The sequence below is a fragment of the Leptonotus elevatus genome, chromosome 7 (assembly GCF_054856555.1).
Source record: "Leptonotus elevatus isolate MCC_2025b chromosome 7, RoL_Lele_1.0, whole genome shotgun sequence".
In the NCBI taxonomy this organism is placed as follows: domain Eukaryota; kingdom Metazoa; phylum Chordata; class Actinopteri; order Syngnathiformes; family Syngnathidae; genus Leptonotus; species Leptonotus elevatus.
This window is the reverse complement of record NC_141245.1, coordinates 4,093,484-4,115,668: the sequence shown is the minus strand read 5'-3', so window position 1 is coordinate 4,115,668 and position 22,185 is coordinate 4,093,484. Positions and strand designations below refer to the sequence as shown.

The 22,185-nt window shown below is 38.3% G+C and overlaps 1 protein-coding gene across 1 annotated transcript; it reads left to right on the top strand.

Annotated features, from left to right (window-relative positions):
• Window positions 1–8,516: 8,516 nt before the first annotated feature.
• On the top strand, window positions 8,517–21,520 carry LOC147170407 (uncharacterized). Its single transcript, XM_086079737.1, has 12 exons — window positions 8,517–8,578; window positions 8,650–8,826; window positions 9,060–9,181; window positions 9,840–9,864; window positions 9,960–10,006; window positions 10,125–10,275; window positions 10,367–10,640; window positions 10,806–10,911; window positions 12,281–12,427; window positions 13,405–13,465; window positions 17,066–17,229; window positions 18,172–21,520. Exons 2-12 carry the CDS (start codon window positions 8,661–8,663, stop codon window positions 18,193–18,195), a joined length of 1,287 nt encoding a protein of 428 aa, XP_085935863.1. The 5' UTR covers window positions 8,517–8,578; window positions 8,650–8,660; the 3' UTR covers window positions 18,196–21,520.
• Window positions 21,521–22,185: the final 665 nt, after the last annotated feature.

Below are 22,185 nucleotides of genomic sequence, written 5' to 3'. Positions count from 1 at the left end.
CACTAAGAACGCTGGAGTGACGACCGGGGCCTTTCCCCGCTGGGCCTGGGGTTTGGGGGTGCCGACCGTCCTCCGGTGCCCCCATCTCCCCTTCTGCCCCCGGTGTTCCGTCCCTTCACGCGGCGGGGGGTGGCGTGGGCGCGGGTGCCCTCTCCGCTCCGCTGTCCGGCCCCTCTTCGGCGCCGATGCCTGGGTGCGGGGGTCCCCGGGATCTGGGGGTCGGGGGCTGGGGGGCTGCCGGTTGGTGGGGGTGGGGCCGGGGGAGGGGGGGGGGGGGGTTGTTGGGGGGGGTGCTGGGGGTGGGGGTGTCTGGGGGTTTGCGGGGCCTGGGGGCGGCTGGGGCTAAGTTGGGGTAGATAGCGGGGGTGGATGGGGAGCGGGGGGGTCGTGGGGGTGCGGGGTCTGTGGACCAGTGGGGTGCCTGGTGGGCCTGCAGTGCCCCGTCCTGCTGCGTTGGGTTGGGGGGCGCTCCTGCTCCTGGGTTTGCTCTCCGGCCGCACCCACATACAAAAAAATAAAAAAGAAATTTAAAAAAAGGAGAGCAATGATGATGACATGTAAAATCGGTAAAATTACCGAATGAACAATACTGAGCTCTCCAGAAGAAAAAAAAAGAAGACTTTAAGAAAAAGCCACTTTGTGGTGTACGTGAATTTACAAAAAGTGAAAACTCTCTCAGAAGCTGTTTCGTTTTGTTTCATGGCACCGGCTCGGCTCATCGGACCCTAACAAGTCTAATTGGAAGCATATAACTGAGTCATTCATCCTTCTACTGTGATAATCTTTGGACTGGACAGTGGACACTCGTGGAATTGGCCGTTTTTGCTTATGAAATTGTTTTTACCCACATAAATGTGTTTACCAGCCCTGTCAAAAGGTCTCATGCTCTTATATTTGTGAACACTTCTCCTGCTAGGCTTGCCAACTAAAAAGAGTGAGAGTATTTTTACTGCCATTAAAAAAACGGGGGGGAAATCCAAAATCTTACTTGTGTTTTGAGTAATTAATCTTTCAGGACTAATTTCTTTTGCTGGTGAAGCCTCCAAGCAGCGCCCTGTCCGCATTCTCAGACGCTTGTGGTTCACAACTGCTAATAATGGCTAAGGATGTAACGATAACGGCAATATCGTGATATCGCAATATTAAAACTGCCACACCTATTCAAAAGGTCAGGTGGATTTCCATTTTTGCAGTTCTAGCACCCTCTGGTGGCTAGTTTTTTTAAGTGCAGTTTAATATTCACAAGGCCTATCTATGTTTAAAATCCACGCTAATGGTCTGATGAAGGGGAACGTAATAGACTTGTAAAGCGAGTCAATATGTGGAGGAACTCAAAGTGTGCGTGCATTAGGAAGTAAGTGCCTCAATATTAATTGTTATTAAAGATTGTAGGTTGTTTATATGCATTGCTGTTATGTACAAACACAATATTGTTATTTTTAGTTTGAACTCATTTTATTACAATATTGTGACCTTTTTGTTAATATCGCCAACCACCCCACAATGTTGTGATATTTAACTTCTTCTTACTCCCTTTTGAACATGTAAACTATTTTCTTTCTTCCTATTCTTGTTTTTTCTTTTTTACTTCAACTTATATTTTATACTTGGAATGCGTTTTATGTTTTTCAATGTTTATATGTTCAATAAACCAACCCCCCCAAAAAATATCGAGATAATTTCGTATTGTGATGTTTGGATATTGTCACATCCCTTTTCTTCAGAGTTGTCTTGTGGTTTCACATAGAGATGGGGATTAGTCCTCGGCCCATACACCGTGTGCATGTACAATCTAAACTCGTTTCCGTCATTTCCTCTGTTGCTGTACAGTATATTAGTCTATCTCATATTTCTTCTTGTCTCAGGAATTTCCCTCACTTGTTTACTACCAACATGGATAAAATATTCGTTAAATTCATTAATTATATCTGTTATTTTATTAATAATATATTTTTTTAACCATTATTTATTTAGTGCTGTCAAAGTTAAAGCGTTAACTGTCTCAAAAAATGATTGCATTGATCATGTATTAACTCAGATTTGGATCAATTTTGACTGCAAATGATCCTTTAGCTGACAGTGGATGGTTACACAATAAACATAATTACATGCATTTAAGTAAAGCATTTAATAAATGTTGGTGTATGATATTAAGAATATTTGTTCATGTCAAACGATTGAGGGTACTTTTTTTCCCAATTTTAAATTAAGCAAGTAATTAACTGATTAGAAAAAGACAAGGAGGAACATGTGCAGTGGATCAAAACCATCATCAAGGGAACCAAACATATTAACGCTAACACTAACCCCAAAACCTAACCAAATGATTTGTCGGGGCCCAAAAAGCTGTTAGTGTGGATGTCACCAGTAGATGGCGCCAGATTCACACGGACAAGAACTGCAAGAGACCTTCAAACCTATCCTCTGTGAACATAAAAAACACTTGTTGTATGCATTATTAACGGTAAGAATATTTCAAATATAATATACATTGTCATGTATTTATGTATTTATGAACAATATGTATTATATAATGTATATTTGTGTTTAAGAAAATGTAGTGTAAATATATTACATAATCTGGCATACTGTATTAATGAATTAGTATATTTTGGAAATATTTTTTTCTTCCAGTTGTTTAGTTTAACCATTTCACCACAATTTTGTTCTTTACTCAAACGTAAGCATATCCTTATTTTTTATTATTTTTTTTTATTTTTTTATATATATATATATCATTGTGGTTTTGTCTCAGTGACGACGGAAAGGGCAAAATGAGAAAGATAACAAATGGTGTATTTTGCCCACCTAACTGATACTTTAAAAAAATATTATATATTTCTCCCTCTTTTTTCTCTTGTTTGTTTAGGGGGCAAGAAAGGAGGTGCACCAACCAGCACACATTAGGACGATAAAAATCAGCAAACACCTGCTGATTTTTGAAAGATAAAAGAAAGAAGAAAAATATTTTTCTCTCTATTGTAAAGTTAAGTGTCGAGTTAGGGTTTCAAAATCGTGTCACAAATTGCAACAGTATGCTAATTACCTGACTGGCAGATTGTGTGACTTCAGGATTCAAAGTAGGGGAAGGGTTTTAAAGTAAGGTCACAATTTGAAACACTATACAGGGTTAGATCTTTGGCGATTGTGTTTCTTTTTAACACACATTAACACATTTAAACATAAGACAAAAATAATGACATTCAAACACCCCATAAAAAAACCTGCAGGAATGCGGCCCTCGAGGACCGGAGTTTGACACCTATGACATAAATGTATTAGTTTTACTTTACAGACGATCTGAATTAGGTCGTGAGCTATTGGAAAGAGACGAAAAACACGTGCGAAATGTTATATCATACAAAAAGGCTTCATTGCAAAGGTGGAGTGTGCGGGATTACAATCAGTTTCTTAATAAATGTCCTCGTCTTGCTGTAGCATAGAAGTCAGAGCAGAAATGCCTCAAGTTCCATTAATACATATTTCAATTTACCATCTTCTGCATGTTGGATAATTCAAAAGTGACAGATAATATATGATATTACAAATATTATATGGTATAAGTATTGTTAAAAAAAAATACTGTAGGCCACAGTCTCATTGCTGCTGGATTTACATTAATACTATATAAGCCTAGGCAAAGAAAATTTGAATTAAGATGACACATCCATGAAAATTCATGTCATATTTATTTATTTGGTCCTCTAAACCAAAAAAGACTTCAGATTTACCACTATATATTTTATTATTCTTCAGTCATATAACAGGTAGCCAATTAAGGCCGACCAATATGGATTTTTGTGGCCAAAGTCGATTGCGATATTTGACATCCCAATACCCAATTAACCAACCGACTAGTGTAAATTTTATCCGCCATTTTGAAATTTTGTCTCAGTTTTAGTCCAGTTTAGTTTTTATCATAGTTAGTCAACCTCATCCAATTTTAGTAAACTGTAAATCTAGCATTTTAGTCTTTATTTTAGTACAAGAAAACATCATTTTATTAATCTAGTTTTAAAAAATGGCAACGTTTTAGTCTAGTTTTAGTCAGGACAATCAGTTTACCTCTGTATATATATATTTTTTGTTAGCAGATTATGTTGAACATTTTGAGTCTACAACTATTTCACATGAAAATTCCTCATGTAAGTTTTATAGTATTGTTTTCCAGTCCGTGGTTATATCCTGCCTTTTACCCAAATTCAGCTGGGATAGGCTCAAAGAGACCCAGGGCCTACTAGAAAAATCTTTTAAAATAAATAAATTAAATAGTTTAAAAAAAACCTGGATGATTCTCATTTTAAGCAGTAATCACACAAGCCAAGACACCAACGCACCAAAAGGTTAATCATGCTTTTGATACAATGTGTAAGATCATTCCAGTGACACGAAAAAGCATGACTGCTTGTGTTGGCATTTCTCAGAGTGTAATTTGTTCTTTCTCTTTTGAAGTGAACCGTCATGCTGTCAGGTGCAACCTTTGTGTTCAAATGAAATCATAGATAATAAGCTTCCCATGTCAAGTGTGTCTGAGTCCGGATTGAAGACAGAATGGGGTCGAGGAATTAAGAATGAAACTAAAGATTGCTCTTAAATGTTGGCTTTGTTGCATTATCACATGATCAGCTTTAGAATCACTATTACTTTGCACATAGATAACTAGTGCAAAGGTTGTGATATGACAGAAATCATCTGCAAGAGCACATTCAGGTTTTTTATTAATTTTTTGGGTGGGGGGGGGCTGAAAACGATCATTGAATTGCCATTGAAGTATTAAAAATTAATATAATATAAGGGAAAGCTAACCCAAAAGTTTTTTTTACAAAAGTATTTTGTGTGCACTCCCACTAGTCAAAACACAATATTGTAATTAATATTGTTTTGGTGGAATATGGATAAAGCAGCTAAATCAACCCATTTTTATCCATCTCAGGGGGTGGCCATTTTGTCATATGTGGTCGACTAAAAATGATATTAATCACCTGTTTTCTGACTTTGGTCATGTGACGTTTATTAGATGAGCAGTGATTGATCGTTACCGGAGGCCTGAGTAACTGTGATGTCATTTTCAGCCGGACAGCAAGTGGCAAAATGGCCGCCCACCCCGAGATATTGTTGCTTTATTGATATTCCACAAATGCAATATTAATCAAAATTTTCTTTGTTTAGACAACTAGTGCAAAGGTTGTGATGCGACGGAAATCATCTGCAAGAGCACATTCAGGTTTTTTATTTATTTTTTGGGTGGGGGGACTGAAAACGATCACGTCCTCTGCACTGGGAGGCGGACGTGCTAACCAGTCAGCCACCGTGCCGCCTACATAGATCCTTGTCCTCTTAAATTCACAGTAAACTTTCAATCCTTTCAGATGATGAGGCTTTCTGTGTAACACACCCATCATTATAAAACTCCTCTACCAAGAGAAGTTGAACCTGTTTGATTGGACTTCACCAATCATTCTTACAAACATACATGCTAAGAATCAACACAATGGCTTCCTGAAAGGCTGTGGGGGGGTTCAACAAAGGGGAATAACCAGACAGTCAACAAAAATCCCCAAGATGTTTTTTTTGTTGTTGCTTTGTGGATTATTGTGCAAGAACTGCCTTGAAGTTGTTAATTTCATCATCACCATCATCATCATTATCATCATCATCATCATTATCATCATCATGACAGTGTCACAGTGACAGATTAACAACAAAATCATATAATTTCCGTTTTGTTTTTGTTCATGAACTAAAATGTCCATAGATTTTAGTCCAGTTTTTATTAAGTGAAGTACATTTCCATCTGGTCTTCATTAGTCGACTAACATCCATACTGATTTAGTCCCACTTATTGTTTGATAATTAGGGAGTTTAGTCTAGTCTAGTCTAGTCTAGTTTTAGTCTGGTGAAAAATGTGTGTTGACGAAATTATTTTTATTTAGTTTTCATTGACGAAATTAACACTACTTCGGTGCTCTTGGAAATTATAGAAATACATTTGACTTTGGCTGTTGGCTGCTCAATAAACGGCTTCAAGAGCATTAGTAAGGTGATCTTCTTTATACAGTAGCTCACTTGAAAATGTTATTGAACACGAAGCAAAAAACGAACAAATAAATAAATCATGCACATTTTGAATTTTAGTCTATGCCTAAGGTACAGTGATGTCATACACAATCTAATAGAGCCAATATACACACCTGGGCAAGATTCATCGTAACCTTCCATTAAAAGAAAACAACAACAACAACAACAACAACAACAAAAACAAGATTTGGATCAGGGCTCATATACAGTATGTACAATATAAGTACAGAAGTTCAATGAAAACTGTAGGCCTACTGTATTTTTGTTATTAACTATTCCTGGGTGTTTTTAGCTATACACATGTCATAATACTTTTGGAAGCACAATGACCTGTGGCTAACCTTTCTGACATTGCGTAGTCCATTTTGTTCAAGAATGCCAGGATAGTCTTTAATAGTTTGACTGTAGCATGCAAAATATTTGAGACATTCTCTGCTGTATGCCATAAAACAGCCCCAGAACGTTTCATAGTAGATACAGTAGGCCTATTCGTTGTGTTCCTTCGTATGCTTCATTGGTGATTTGACTGAGCCAACGGACACCTAGAAGTAATGTGGATTGTGAGTTGGCCTATGCTGTAAGCATTTTTGCAAATGCAGTCTTGTCAGTTAGTTATTTGATTGATTGATTGATTGATTGATTGATTGATTGTTTGTTTGATTGATTGATTGATTGAACATATAAACATATAAACAAGTAGCAGGAAAAAAAATAAAGATATAAAAGAAAAAGGAAAAAACCTTGTACAAGCATATATTTTTGTGAACATTGTGTTGTTGTTGTTTGTTTAAACTTGTTATTCAACGGGAGGGTACCAGTACACACATGTACTACCCAGAGCAAACCCTCACAGGCAGAGCACAGGGGGAAACTCCATACAGCAGTGGCGTGAGAAGCACGCTAGATGCCTGGGTCAAACAGACGGTTTTGATGCCACAGAAATAACGACGTTGTTGGGGGGGACCTTTTTTTAATTATGCCCCTTCTATCCCAGTATGATGCCCCTTCAACAAACATTCAAATTCGCATTCATCTATTATCAGTCAGCGACGGGGTGTCAGGGTGCTGTGGATGCCCTCCCAGATGGATACCCAAGGTCGCCGCCCAATTGACCCCGCCCTCTGCTTGCCTCTGCCACATAGGAATGCCAGAACCAAGATCAGAAGCTGTGAGTCAGACGTTAACTACTTGCCCACTGTAATGCCAAAGTACATTCATTCATTCATTCGTTTGTTGATTTTTTTCATCTATCATTCCTGTTTACAAAATTACAATAATATAAATATAAGGTATTCCAAACCGTAGCCTTTTTCTTTAAGGTTGAACAATCATTGAACAAGCTTTGTTATTGTTATACTGTTTAATTCATTGATTGTTCCATACCTGACCTATTGCATTAAAGAGTGGAGGTGTGCTGGCAAAAAATATATATATATTTTACAGAAACATGCTATTCGAGTCGTTTTTGGATGCGGATACAGAGATCACACTAATCCAATATTTATACAACTAAAACCTTTAAAATATAATTAATTGATGGAGCTTAATCGCCTTAATTTTTTTATAAAGCCCATCATGAAAATTTACCAAAAATACATGCAAATCTGATTTATTTTTTTATTTTTATTTTTTTTATGAAAAGTGAGTACACATTTAAAGGGACCAATATTTTTTTTCCAAACTTAAACACAGAACAAAACAAAAATAACAATCTAATTCAATTTAAGGTGTCAGTTTGTGGAACAATCTGGATTGTAAAACCAAATCATCTCAGTCTATCTGTATTTTTAAAAAAATGTATAAAAGCACAATTACAGTAACTCTAACACACTAACCAAACTTTCAAATTCCTTCCACATGTACAGCAAGTCACATGAACTCCGCAACGCTATTCAATTTTTTTTCCATAACTTTTCATTATTCAGTTCAAATTTTATTTCAGTCTTTAAAAAAGAAAGAATGAAATGAAAGGGGGACAGAAAGAGGTAAAACTTGTGATATCTGCCCTTGATCAACACAAAATAAATTACAGCAAGCAGTCAAGACGTTTTCAACGTAACAATTTTACAAATTAATTCAGAAGCATGATTTTGTGAGATATATAGAGAGAGAGAGAGAGAGAGAGAGAGAGAGAGAGAGAGAGAGAGAGAGAGAGAGAGAGAGAGAGAGAGAGAGAGAGAGAGAGAGAGAGAGAGAGATTTTATTTTTACAAAGTAAAAAATATATATTACAATGTCATTATATTTTATGTTCATATTTTGGAGTGAATTACATGTGACTTAATTTGTAGGTACTGTAGTTGTCTGAATGGAAGGAATTTGAACATTTTGTGGTTGGTTTACGTAACTGCATTTGTAACGTGTTTAATTGGTGGGCGTGGTTAGTGTCAGATTACCAGGTAGATAACTACCTGGCAGTACTTGTCAACAAACTGTCATGTCAAGACGAGCTGGAGCACAGGTGTGGGAACTCGACCAATTACTACACTCACGGAGTTTGTGTAGGTATTTGACGGAAAAGTTTAATTTTGTGTCACATTCTTCATAATGTAAAGTGTTCTTTTTCTAAAAGTCCGTGAAAAGATGAGAGGACGCTCTAAACGACTGGAGGGCAAGGAGCGAGTGCATGGAAGAGCCAATAGCGGCGCTCATCCAGTTTCTGAGCCGCAGGGAGCTGCAGCACACACAGCCGACTCTGATGCACCTGCCTCTGGCGTGAGCGTCCAGGAAGCAGGCGACTGGGAAACAGGTATGTCGTTTAATCAACCCCGTGGAGTTGTCAAATATTGTATTTCATGATTCTTCACTTGCAAAGGTACTATTTACTCAATTTTGATACCCTTCAGACGGAAGTGAATTAAGACTTCACTGAGGTGTTTCTCATAAACTAAATTCCTTCCTTTCACAAAGATCCTCTGTTAACCTGATTGCATGAGTATGTGTCTTCATATATTTTGATACCATACTGCTTAATCGTTTTAGCTCCAAAGCACTGTAATGAAGATAGCAAGAAAGTCTACCTTGGAGTACGTGTAAAGATGCCTGTTAAGGATTTACTTCGGAACATTCGCATAGCCCAGGGCACAGACCCCCAACATCTTCAGGTAACCTTCACCACCACTAAATCCTTATTTCTGACATTTTATATGAGAGGATACTCCCCAACTTGCTGTTTCACAACCACTAAACACTGTATACTTAAATATCTACTGCTGGGTTAAAAATAACCCAATCTGGGTTATTTTTTAATTGTATTCCTGACATCTGCCTATCTGTCAGTAACTCTGTCTTGAACAGTTATGTAAAGCGTTACACAAAGAACATTGAGGAGATATGTAATTTTGTCATAGGAAAACTTGCATAACATTGCAAATGTTAACCCTTATAAGATTCAGTTTTTACGCTGAGTAGCTTTGTTTCAGCCTACAATAATTTTTATGTTTCTTAAACATTATGTTCAGGTAGGGACAACATTTTATTTTAGTAATGATTGTCTGCTGGAAGGACCATGAAGAAATCAAATAGGCCAAAATCATTAAAAATAATAATTTAAAAAAAGGAAACTGTTTTTCACACTAAATGTGCGGCTTTCTTATCAAAATTGATTAACTAATTTTATAGTGCTTTGACAGCAACTTGTTATATCCCAGTAGCATGTTAAAAGAAGCACTTTTCCCCAAAAATATCTCCTCTTATTATTATTATTATTATTATTAATAATCATTTATTAATTAATTAAATTATTTATTTATTTACAAACAGAACCTGCACAGCAAACGACTCCAAGGTAAAGACCAAATTTGAAACTTTTTTTAACGTTAATTACTTTTGTTGAGTCTTGTTTTAAGACAGTCTGAGAAATCATAATTGTGTCTTTTTCAGGGGACAAGAAGCGGTTTAAAACACGCACAAGAAATCGAACAAGCAAGGTTAGTGAATGTGATCGTTCCTCACTTGTCTGTGAGTTGACACTAAATAATGTGAAGATCAAGGAAACATTTGAAGGACTGCATCACTGCAAATACCTTGGCTGTCTTTTAATGACAGAGAAAACGCCCCACCAGTAGCCTTGAGGAACTGGCAATCATCGTTGAAGTGCTGGAAGAGGATCTGAGGACCAGTACCACAAACAGTTCCCCTATTCAAATGTCCTCTCCCAGCTCAATAGTATCACATAAGTACACTTTTGAGACAAATGGTAATTTACTACTGTCACGTGTTTTTTTCTTAATACATAAAAACTTTATTCATCAATTGTGTAACTTAAATTTCCACCTTTACCTCGTTAGGTACCGGATACAACAGTGATGAGTCTGATGAAATCATCCCCAGCCCTCCTTCTCACGCAGCCTACTCATCCGGGACAGCAGAGTACCATCAAAGCCCGCCTCCTCCCGGCATCATGACCACAAGCTTTCAGCACATGTGGACAGAAGACGATTGGTTCGCTAACTGCGCAGTGAGCAGCTCCGAGTTTTTTTTGGCACAGCTGCAGAAAGAAGAGATCCAGTTGAAGGGCATTTCTGATGATGCACTGCTGGCCACTGATCGACACGGCCGAACGTAAGTTGAACAATTTTTAATTATATGACTACAGGCTAAGGCTTAACCAATAAGATGATCTGTTTTTGAACTGATCAATGGAAATGTGTAGCCTACAATTTCAAAACTTTTACAATGTTGTTCTTTCTGAATAGAATATCTTAATCTTTCTTTCTCCCCTTACAGTGTTCTCCATAATGTGGCATGTGACGGAGGGAGGGCACTGGCCTATGCAATTGCTAAAAGGATGGCTGCACTCAATAGTTTAGACCTGAAAGACTCGAATGGAATGGTACAGTAAAAATTTGAAATAGTATAGGATTCTAGTCTTTTTCAGTGTTTTAAGTGGGCCGAAACGCACCGGTACGGAGATCCGTCACTTCTAAAAATCTCCCTTGGGCATTCAAATTCTTCTCAACGTGCAAAGAGCGTACTGTCAGCGTTCCGGTACGCTTGACAATGCATGTTTTGTTTCTGATCCCAAAAAGCTGTTCTGGTGAGCGCCGCTAATTCACAAATTTACAAATAGTATGGAAGCCCTGCGCTCATCACATCACCATGCGCACGCTTAACCCAATCCCTGTATAGATCTGTGCTTGACGAGAGAAGCGCGCACACGTCATTCAAGTCGCCCACTGTAAACTTGATGCTAGTGCAATGCTAGCCGACCTGAACACATGTGTACAACCATAGCTCTTGAGTTAAAGGTCCCATATTATTAAACTTTTAAACATATTAAAATAGTTCTAAAATGTGTAACGGACATGTCTGTGACATGCATTCGTCAAAATTGACTTTGGATCTACTATTTTTGCTGTCCCTAAATTAGCCAAATAACGCTCTGTTCAAAAACAGCCTGTTTTAGGGGTGTGTCACTTTTATGTAAATAGCTGCACCAGGCCACACCTAGTCCATACTCTTCTCTCTCTCGAAGGGGCTGTGATTTCGGTCATGGTAGCCATGTGCTAATGTTGTGAATGGAAACGACTGACCATGGGAGCAGAAGAAAAGAAAAATACAGACATGCCTTTTACACATTTGAGAACTATTTTAACATGTGAAAAAGTGGCATAACGTTTTACCGTAAGAAAAATTAGCATAACGTTACTGCAGAGACTATGTTGTAGCGTTAGCTTGTGATTGCTTAGGCAATGGTTATTTTGCCGTAACCGGCAAATCTCCCAATAACGTTATTTTGCCGTGAATGCTTGTAGACAATTACAAGCGGTTATGAGTAACACAAATGTGCACATTTAGGCCACTGGATCCATTGCTGGCTCAATCAGGGCTGGACTCGACATCTGGTATACTGGGCAGATGCCCGGTGGGCTGACCATATTTAGGGCCGATGCAGTACTTAATTATGATTATTTTCCTCCATTTTACATCAAGAGACTGGCCCACAATTTAGAGGACCTAGTCCATTCATGTATTTAGAATATAGTCAGCAAACTGAACCAACATCAGTCAATATCAGTGGCAAAACTATGTCTTAGACAAGGGTGGTCAGGAGTCAGGCTGGTGGGCTTAAGTCAAAATGCAAGGTCGTATTTTTTTTGTGTGCAAATCCAGCCCTGGCTCTATAGTGGACCCAATAGATTTAAATTAAGACAGAATATTACACACAATAATAAAATGTTCCTTGTCTTTCATGTTTCCAGACTGCCCTCCTCCTCGCAGCCAAGCACAACCATCACCTAATAGTAGAGGATCTGATCCGTTTAGGTGCTTGTGTCAGCGAAAGGAACAACTCTGGGAAATCCTGCCTCCACCTTAGTGCTGAGAAAGGCTTCATCCGAGTGCTTGAGGTTTGAATTTTGCTCTTTAGTAAAACGGCATTAAATGCGGAGGTGGGCACTTCCGTCTCTCCGTCGGCCTATCGTTGACGAATGGACACCTTTTTGACAAATTGCCCGCTTTTTAGGTGAGTGCTTTATGATGCGAAGCCTTGAAAAAATACACAGATTGAGCAGTGACTGAAGCAAGTTTTTGTCCATCGATCAGGGTCAGTACAGACGGTCTTTCTCAGTCCATGTATTTTATTGACGGGGCCGAGGGAGAGCTGGAAATGAGAGGGAAGTCTGGGCTTTGCTGCCGCCTCCGCGACCTGACCCTGAATAAGCAGTAGTTAATGGATGGATGGCTCTTTAATAATGCTCGTTACCAAACGTATTCAGTCCTCCTTTTAATGTTTTTGTGTTATAATAGAGACACATTGAACCTTAAAGTAGCAGTACAATTGGAACAGTAATGCCTTTTAACGTTATTTTCTACTAGGTCACCCTACGTGCATTTGGAAAGTACAATTTACTTTGAAGTCACTGTGAAGAATGCAAAGTAACACAACTAAGGGAGCCTTCAGAAATTTAATTTGAGTATTCCAAACATTCCGAAGTGTAGCAGCCCACAGTCGGAATGCCTTTTCAAACGCACACCGAATCCGCAAAACAATGTTATGCAAGACATGGCCAAATGTTCAACAAGTCAAAACTATGATGTCAATACTACATACAGTACTGTTAAACTTACTTTGACTATGTGTAACATCATGTAGCCAGTATACCTTCTGAATTATCACGAAATTGTTATTGCAATCAAATGACTGGCACTATCTACATATTCCAAATAGGTTGCAATCCAGGGTGTCTATCTGATATTTTAAATCCAGTCCTGCCACTTGACTCAGTCATAACTCTTTATTTTGCTCAACCACCTTGTTTATGACTTTTTGAAAACAAGAAACACAGGTGACACACAGCTTTCTCACCTGTACATTTTCTTATAGGTTCTGAAACGTGTTATGATGGACGGTGTGTACATTGATGTTGAAGCCACCGATAAGTATGGTAAGTCCTGTTGCGTTTGTAGAAAATAAAACCCCTGCCGAGAAATTCCTTCACGTAAGTCTTAGGAAGAATATGCTGCTTTCGGCATTGGTGCATATGATAATTTCTGTGCACGTTTGTGTTTATAGTTTATAGCAGAGGTGGAATCACATACTATAATTGCAAGTCATAAGTAGGCCTATGTTTCAAGTCTAAACTTTTAGGTTATAAGCAAGTAAAAAGTGAGTGTGACAAAAATCAAGCAAGTCGAGTCCCAGTTAAGTTTTAAGTTGAGTCACTTGAGTTAAGCAACTCAGAAGTCGATTCATACAGTCACAAACGATATTAAGGTGATAATACAATGTTTTTATTGATTATAACTCAAACGATGTTTTACACCAAATAAAAGACAAATAAACAACAGAGTATTAAACCAAATTAGTATGTATATACTACAAACTACACTGAGTACCCACACACTTTCATAATTTCCATACAAAATTTCCACATGTAGTCATCAAATTAGTCGTAAAATGAATTAGAAAATATCATCAAGACATTGGTGAGATTGATTTTCAAATTTTGCTTTCGTTTAATAATTTTGTAACCACAGAACTACTCTAAAGCAGTCGGTTCTCAAGTACTGTATTGTGACCTTGGGACCCGCATCTTCCTATTGTTACAAAGTCACAACCCATTTTATAGAAGTTAGGAACAATAAAGCATTATTTAAATAGCCCTACAAAATACTGTACATGTCCAGTATGTTACATTTTTAAATGAGGTTTCAAATGAATTTGACATACCGCCAGAAGCATATTACCATGCTGTCCGAGCTGCATTGCATTTGTTCACAAAGTAGCTGGTGACTGGAGTACAAGTGAGTAACATTTCCTAATCCTTACCAATGTTGTGTGTTATATAAATGGGAAGTTGGTATATGCCTCAGTGTTGTTATCGGGGGGAAAAAATGATTAGAAAATGCATGTAATGTTTGACTAGATTTTCGTGACCCCCTTTTGGGTCCTCACACGCCAGTTGAGAATCACTGATCTAAAACCATCTCGTCTATGCAACCCCCTCAACCCCCCACCGGCACGGATGAAAAAAAAAAAAAGATTAAAAAAATGATTAAAAAAATAACACAAAAGTATGTTCACTCACTGAATCATTCCTGAACCGGAATTGGCAACACGTTCACTCACTGACTCATTCACTGGCTGATCCGCGTTGGCTAACGGCAATAGTATGGGAGTACGTTCGCTCGTGTCTGACGCTGACTGCTGATTGATCGTTTGTGAAGATTGACGACATGAACTCAAATGAACTAAGAGAAAATAATAAATCACTTCAGCAATTGAAATGTCGACAGCGCCCTCGAAAATTGGAGCGTTTCTCATTCCCCGGAAATTAGGTTGTTGTCAATTGAGAACTAAAGATAGCGCTATTCAAGTTACACCCAACATCCACCCCAACACTAGAAAATTTACTCTGAAAGTGTAACTTTTTATCCTAACAGTGTTAAGTTAACACTGCTTACTGCATATTTACTGTATAAAAGATCCAGGTTCCAATGAAGCACTTTCCACAGGGTACGGCATGGTGTTACAAAAGGGAGTATTCAAAATCTTTTTTGCATTGAACAAATGTAAAATCCCACTTAACCAGCACCAACATTCTCAATTGGAAAACCTGTTCAGAACAGAAACAAACAGCGAGGCAACCACAAGCCTCTAGAGCAAAGGGCAGAATACACAAATCAGAGAACACTGACTTGTCAAACGCATGAAAATGATAGTTGTTATCAGTAGTATTAGCGATACCGAGTGATAGTCTGAAACCGACTGAAATATGCAGCATGCAGTTTGGCAACTCATTTTCATGAGTGGCGGCTGCAGCTACCCCACCACTCTGCTGGCTCACACTGAATAAGACAAAAAGGAAAAAAATACAAATGAAATATTAAAATGAAGTGCGTTTGAGAATACTTGCTATCTAATTTACACTAAAGTGAGCTGTTACAATTCTAGGCGGCACGGTAGCTGACTGGTTAGCACGTGTGCCTCCCAGTGCAGAGGATGTGAGATCGAGTCCGGGCTTCAGCCTTCCTGGGTGTAATTTGCATGTTCTCCCCCGTGTTGCGTGGGTTGTTTCCTCCCACATTCCAAAGACATGCATGGCAGGTTTATTGAACACTCCAAATTGTCCATAGGTGTGGATGGTTGTTTGTCTCTGTGTGCCCTACGATTGGCTGGCAACCAGTTCAGGGTGTACCCCCGCCTACTGCCCGAAGCCACCTGGGATAGGCTCCAGCGCCCCCCGCAACCCTTGTGAGGACAAGCGATTAAGAAAATGAATGGATGGATGTTATAATTCTACATTAAGAAATTACATTACAGTAATGATTCATGTGGAAATCGATTTTTCTCTATCAGTTTTAGTCAATCAATCAATATATACGGATAGAATGTAGGGATGTAACGATAACGGCAATATCGTAATATCGCGATATTAAAACTGCCACAATATCGTAATATGCTTGTGAACCGAGTCAATATTTGGGGGAACTCAATGTGTGTGTGCATTAGCAAGTAAGGGACTCAATATTAAGTGTTATTAGAAATTGTAGGTTGTTGCTGCAGCGTTGCTGTTATGTACAAAAGTACAATATTGGTTTTTTTTTGTATGAGTTCATTTTCTACAATATTGTGACCCTATTTTATAACGCCAACCTCCCCACAATCACGACATTATTTATTTATTTTAAGTTGCTCTATGTAACAATTTGCCCAAAAATATATTTACAATAACTTTTTTTATTTGACCATTTATGACTGAAACATCTTTTAATCAGAAGATTAACACCTTCGTTGTTCACAATGGGTACCTCTGCGAACCTCTGGCCAATAGTTTTCACACTGGATTCGGGTTCGAATTTTCCGCCCTCTGTCGCCCTCTGTTACGTCATGTGTGCATTGTGTATGTGAAGAAGGGGGGGTGTAATTTTGTTTCTTGGCCACAGGTGGCAGTAACAATTTGAAATAAAATTGTCTGCGTTCACCGCGTTAAGAAATCTATCAAGTCATATGCCATTTGAAGTTTCAATGTGAATACTGGTTAACAAGAAGCAATTCATTCATATGTGATCCAGATTGAGCATTTGGCAGCACTTTGAACATGTTCAGATGCCTTGAAGACAAGGTTGCAAGTGTGTGCTATATGCAGATCAAGAATCTTGTAAATACCAATATAAACGAGTTCAAGTTGCACTTTGTATTTGCAGATGACTAATATTTGTTCTTAATAATTACATGCATCTGTAGTTCATAACTATAATTTTCCTATTTTTGACACAAAATCAGATGCGTAACTTGCATGCAAATGACAGTAAAGATTGATGGATGGACAATAACTAATACTAATTTAAATTGTTAAAAACAATTACAAGTTACAAAAACACGTTATTGACAGGCTTGCCTCTGTTTCAAAGGATATAAGATTACTGTGTATTTGTGTGTAACTCTTTGTTTGTACCATGGGTGTGTTTTTTCTTGTCTTCAGTGAAATTGTAACCACTGTTACAAGTCTAGTCATTCAACTTTGTTCTGTATTTGTTTCTAGGAATGAGTGTTCTTCAGTGTGCCTCTGTGGCCCTCAAGGCGACGTTGCAGCGTTTGGAAATGAGCAAGAGCCTCAATCACACGAGACTGCACATGATCCGCAAGGAACAGCTCCTAGAGACCCTGGAGTGTCTGCTGCAAATGGCTAGCTACTCTCATGTCATGGTTCGTATAGCTCAACAAAAATCTTTTTTCAGGTTTGGATCAACTTTGTCTCTGCTTGAAGTACCCGTTTAATTTGTCTGTGACAAGTTTAACATAGTCATGTTTTGATTATCTTTTGTTTTAGATTGTGTGTGTGCGTGGAGGGGGTTATAATGTATTTTCATATTTAAAATGTGCTATTTTTTTTCAAAATGGATTTGAATGATATTTACAAATCTAAGGAAAACTCCATGTTCCATGATTTACAGCCAGCCTCAGACTTCAATGACTCACGCCTCATCCTTGTCAATATTAGCATGAACTGAAATGAGGCTCCAGGTGTTTTTCAAATGTGACTGGGATGTCTGGTGTAGCAATAAGAGATTTCCTGTTTGCTGTACAAAAATGTACATCCTCAGATTCAGATAAGAAAGCTACAAATGTTTTAGCCTTGTTTAGCACTTTCTGTCATTGTGATTGCCACAATATTTCTGGCAGACAGCTAAAAGCTTAGCAGCGACTTACGACTAACTGGCTAACAAACAAACAAACCGTGTCTGTGCTTGGTTTGGCCACACTTATGCCCTGAATATTTTATCATAACTCACTCTATGGCACAATAATATTCTTCAGCTGGTGGCTTAGGCTCGAGTATCCCTCCCTGTGCTTGCTTGCAAGGTACTCCAAAAACATTTTACTTTGTGTTTGTTTGGATGTTCTTCAATTCACTTCACACAATGTTTTTTTTTCCCAAATGAAAAGTTTGATCTTATACCCAGATGATACATAATGAGATTTGTGGTTTGCCAAAACATGACAAGGTAGCCTACTACTTAAGTTAGGCAAGTCAAACAGCATACTGATGTTGACAAGCATGCTCTTTATTCAACACCTCAAACAGGTTGTTCATCTCTTTGGCATGTGTTTAATTTGAAAGGTATTTTCCTTCTGTTCTTTCCATAGGGGACCTGGGGTATGAATGCCTAAGCTGCAGCATGTCAACGCAGTAGAGACCCGACAGTAATGTTCTGAGTATGAACAGGCTTGGTTTGTGAGAGAGACCTTAATTCATAGTCTTCTGTCATGAATCTAGTCCTGTTACGTAAAGTTAAAAATGCCCGATTTGGGAGCATTTTTTTTTTAAATTTTCACAAAGTTTAGGTGCCCATTAGCTGGTTTCTGTGAAACTTCCTTGTTTGTTACGTTTGAGTAACAACTAGCCTTCAGTGTGTGGTCCAGTTGTTGAGTCCTATGGAAAGTTGCTTTAATTATGCTGTCTAGCATGATGGTATGTGTTGGTGTACTATGCTGTGCTAAGATTTGGATCCCATAAAGTTCACAAAAAGGACTGCCTTGTTTATAAAAACACCAAGGCTACTCCATGCGTGTACCAAACAAAAACAAATAAACTCCTACATAAATGTTTGAGCTCGACCACATACAGCAATTTGTTTGTCAACAGCAGACACATTGGCTACCTAAATAACAGCAATTGAGCTTGTGATACCAGCTAGTACAGTTCTGGACAGTTTGCAATAGTATCAAATTACTATTTGCTGATGTGACGATGAAGTGATTGTGCTCCTGTAAAAAAACACAGTCCAATGTCATTGTCTGCATGTTTCAATTTGCAGCAACTAAGCTAACACATTTTCCACCATGATACTAGATCAACATCATACTTGTGTATGGAAGGCAATTATATTATGCGTGTGTTGAACAATTGTATTGGGTGTTGTGTTGTTTTGTTACTTGTTACTAAATGCGGTGTTTCATGCAGGCACTTGGGGCCATATTCTCTCGTGTGTATAAATCCAAAAAGGTGCACATGTACATTTTCCCATGTACTCAAATCTGACATTCATGTACCCTTTTGCCAAGTATGCCATTTGGGTGGGGCAACCATAAAATGTGAGCAGAGTCCTGTGTAGGTGAAACATCATATTGCATGTTTTGATGCATTTAATGACTCGGTGCCGGCTGACTCATGCTGACAGTGTGGGAAGTTCATTGACTTTCAAAGGTCGTAATGTGTCCCTACGACATTGATCCACCGGCCGGAGAGCATCATATTATTTTATATTAACTCATTCAAACCCAAAAACGTATAAATCAGTTTTTAATACTTTGTCCTTCACTTAACTTATTTATACGTTGTTGTTTTTTTTATGCTAGAGCATACAAAAGGCTTTGATGCAGCTTCTGACCTGAAGAGGTCGCTTAAAGGTCTCATATTATTCAACTTTTCAACATAGTAAAATAGTTCTCAAATGTGCAAAAGTCATGTCTGTGACATTCCTTCGTCAAAATTGACTTTGGATCTAATATTTTTGTTGTCCCTAAATAAGCCCAAAAACGCTCTGTTCAAAACAACCTGTTTTAGGGGTGTCACTTTTATGTAAATAGCTGCACTAGGCCACGCCGAGGCCATACTCTTCTCTCTCTCCAAGGGGCAGTGATTTTGGTCATGGTAGCCATGTGCTAATGTTGTGAATGGAAACGACTGGCCATGGGAGCAGAAGAAAAGAAAAATACAGACATGTCTTTTACACATTTGAGAACTATTTTAATATGTGAAAAAGTGGCATAACGTTTTTACCATAAGAAAAAGTAGCATAACGATACTACAGAGACTATATTGTAGCGTTAGTTTGTGATTGTTTAGGCAATGGTTATTTTGCTGTTACCGGCAAATCTCCCAAGAACGTTATTTTGCCGTGAATTATTGTAGACAATTACAAGCAGTTATGAGTAACACAAACGTGCACATTTAGGCCACTGCGCGGTCGCAACGTGCGCATCGCAGACATGTTGGTTACATTAAACACCAAACGCGGGGTGAGCATTTTCTAGCGGTGCAATTGCACTTTATAGTCAATGTAGTTCGCACGGGCGGGCACGGATGCGTGCGGTGCGGATGATGCGTTTGTATTCGGAGCGGGACAGCGCGGGCGCACATAGAATCTGCACATTAACAGATTCACCAACTTTTAAAAATAAAGAAATTTCTTCGCAACAGCCTCGGCTTCAGGAACGGACTGAAAAGTCACACATGTATTTCAGCTTATTTCGGCTTTTATTTCGGGCGAATGCCGAAAATGCCTATTTTTGCCATTTCCGGCCGAATGTTTTCTGCAAAAATAAAGAAATACACATTCACCTGGAGCTTTTCCACTTCAAAACTGCCGCTGGCAGTTGACACTTTCTAAGCACGGGCTCCCACTATTACATCAACCGCAGTCATTGTATTGGTGCAATGGTGAGTTAGACAATAATATTTCCCCCTGCTTAGATAATCAAATGCGTTAGATGCATTTTCAGCACCTGAATGTACATTTTACATGATTTTGTCAAAATCTTCCAAATGAACGTGTGCACAATAAAATGCATGCTAGAATCATCTTCAGGATGCTAAATTATACTAAATGCAGCAATAATTTTGAGTCCACAACGTTTGGTTTAGGTTTGAGAGCCAATATTAACTTTTGATGGCTTTAAAGCCAAATGCCTGGTCCATGGTGCAAGATCTATAGACCAACGGTAACACCCCAATATTCTTATTCACGGACCCCCAAAACATGCTTTCAGTCATAAGCACAGCATTCTGATTCAATTACTTTATTGGATTAATTTCATACTGAAAAGCAGTGCACACCTGGTTTAGTGTATTCATATTTAAAGTGTACTATTTTTTTCAAATTGATTTGAATGGCATACAAAAGTCTCATGCCGGAAAACTCCATGCTCCATTATTTACAGCCAGCCCCAGACTTCATGGAGTCTCAAGTCGTAGGTGGTTGCATACAATTTCCCAGGTTACGCACATTGGGTGTATCAGAAGTCTAGATGAAAGAAGGTGCACGTTAACAACCGTGTGAATGGGAGAATATGGCCCTTAGTGAATTGCTCTTCATTATGGTCACCTTCTACCTTGTATATTTTTGCTCAGTTACAACTGTCAAACAGTTCAAGACTTCACTTTTAGATTGAGCAACACATTATACAACCAATTGGAATGGAACCATATTGTTACAATTATTGTATCTAATCAAATGTTACAATGACATATCCACTGTTCTGTTATTAATGTCTGCCTACATGATGTTACTTTCTAATCTTTTGCGTCGGTTTGAATTATATCTGTATTTGTGCCAAATTATTAATACTATAAAACTATATGTTAGTGAGGTGGTGAGGTTAGCAAGGTATTAACATTTATTGTTGCAGGTGTAAAAAGACAACATTGTGTTACGTAAATATAACTGCATTGCCATCTTTGAGAACGAAATAAAGACTACATATCTTACATGTCTTAAAAGGTTTTGAAAGTTTATTACCACCTTTTCATTTGTGTTTGACAACAGTTCACATCATAAGTCACAAGTTGATGTGACAGGCTGTTTCGAAGGGTGCACATCATTTGGTCTGGGTTTCAATGGAGCACCAAAGGTGGTTGTTTGGGACTCATTTATGTCACGACCCACCAACCTCACTGGATAAACTTAAACACAGTCGGTAAAAAGTTCAATATGTGAACTAGTTCAGTTTACAGATTTTGGAATGAATTAGTTCAGTACATACTTCTTAATTCAAAATGTTGTATTAAGCTTGTTCATAGCACCCCCACCACCAATATGTTGCTGTGAGCTAGCCTATTTACCCACAAAACGCTGGCATTTCCTTAACATTGCCACCCTTTCAGTTCACAGTAGTAGCTAGCTGCAGCTTTCAAATTAGAATAAAAAATGATAATACAAAAAAAACTGAGGAAAAACTTTAAAAAGCTCATTATGCTAAATGTCAGGTTTTCCCCCTTCCTGAATCCACACTGACCTTCTCATAAAATTTGGGAAAATTATAATAGCAGGATCAAGACTCCAGACTACCTCAAAAATAAGACATTTTGTCCCTAATATTTGAGACTCAAATACTTTTTGTTGCTGACAAACTTCTGCTCCAAACCCCAAAAAAGAAAAT

Excerpts from the sequence above, each read along its gene's own strand:
- LOC147170407 (XM_086079737.1), top strand. The coding sequence starts at position 8,661 with ATGAGAGGACGCTCTAAACGACTGGAGGGCAAGGAGCGAGTGCATGGA. Across the intron at positions 8,827-9,059 it reads AGCAGGCGACTGGGAAACAG|CTCCAAAGCACTGTAATGAA; the intron begins GTATGTCGTTTA and ends TAATCGTTTTAG. Across the intron at positions 10,912-12,280 it reads TGAAAGACTCGAATGGAATG|ACTGCCCTCCTCCTCGCAGC; the intron begins GTACAGTAAAAA and ends TCATGTTTCCAG.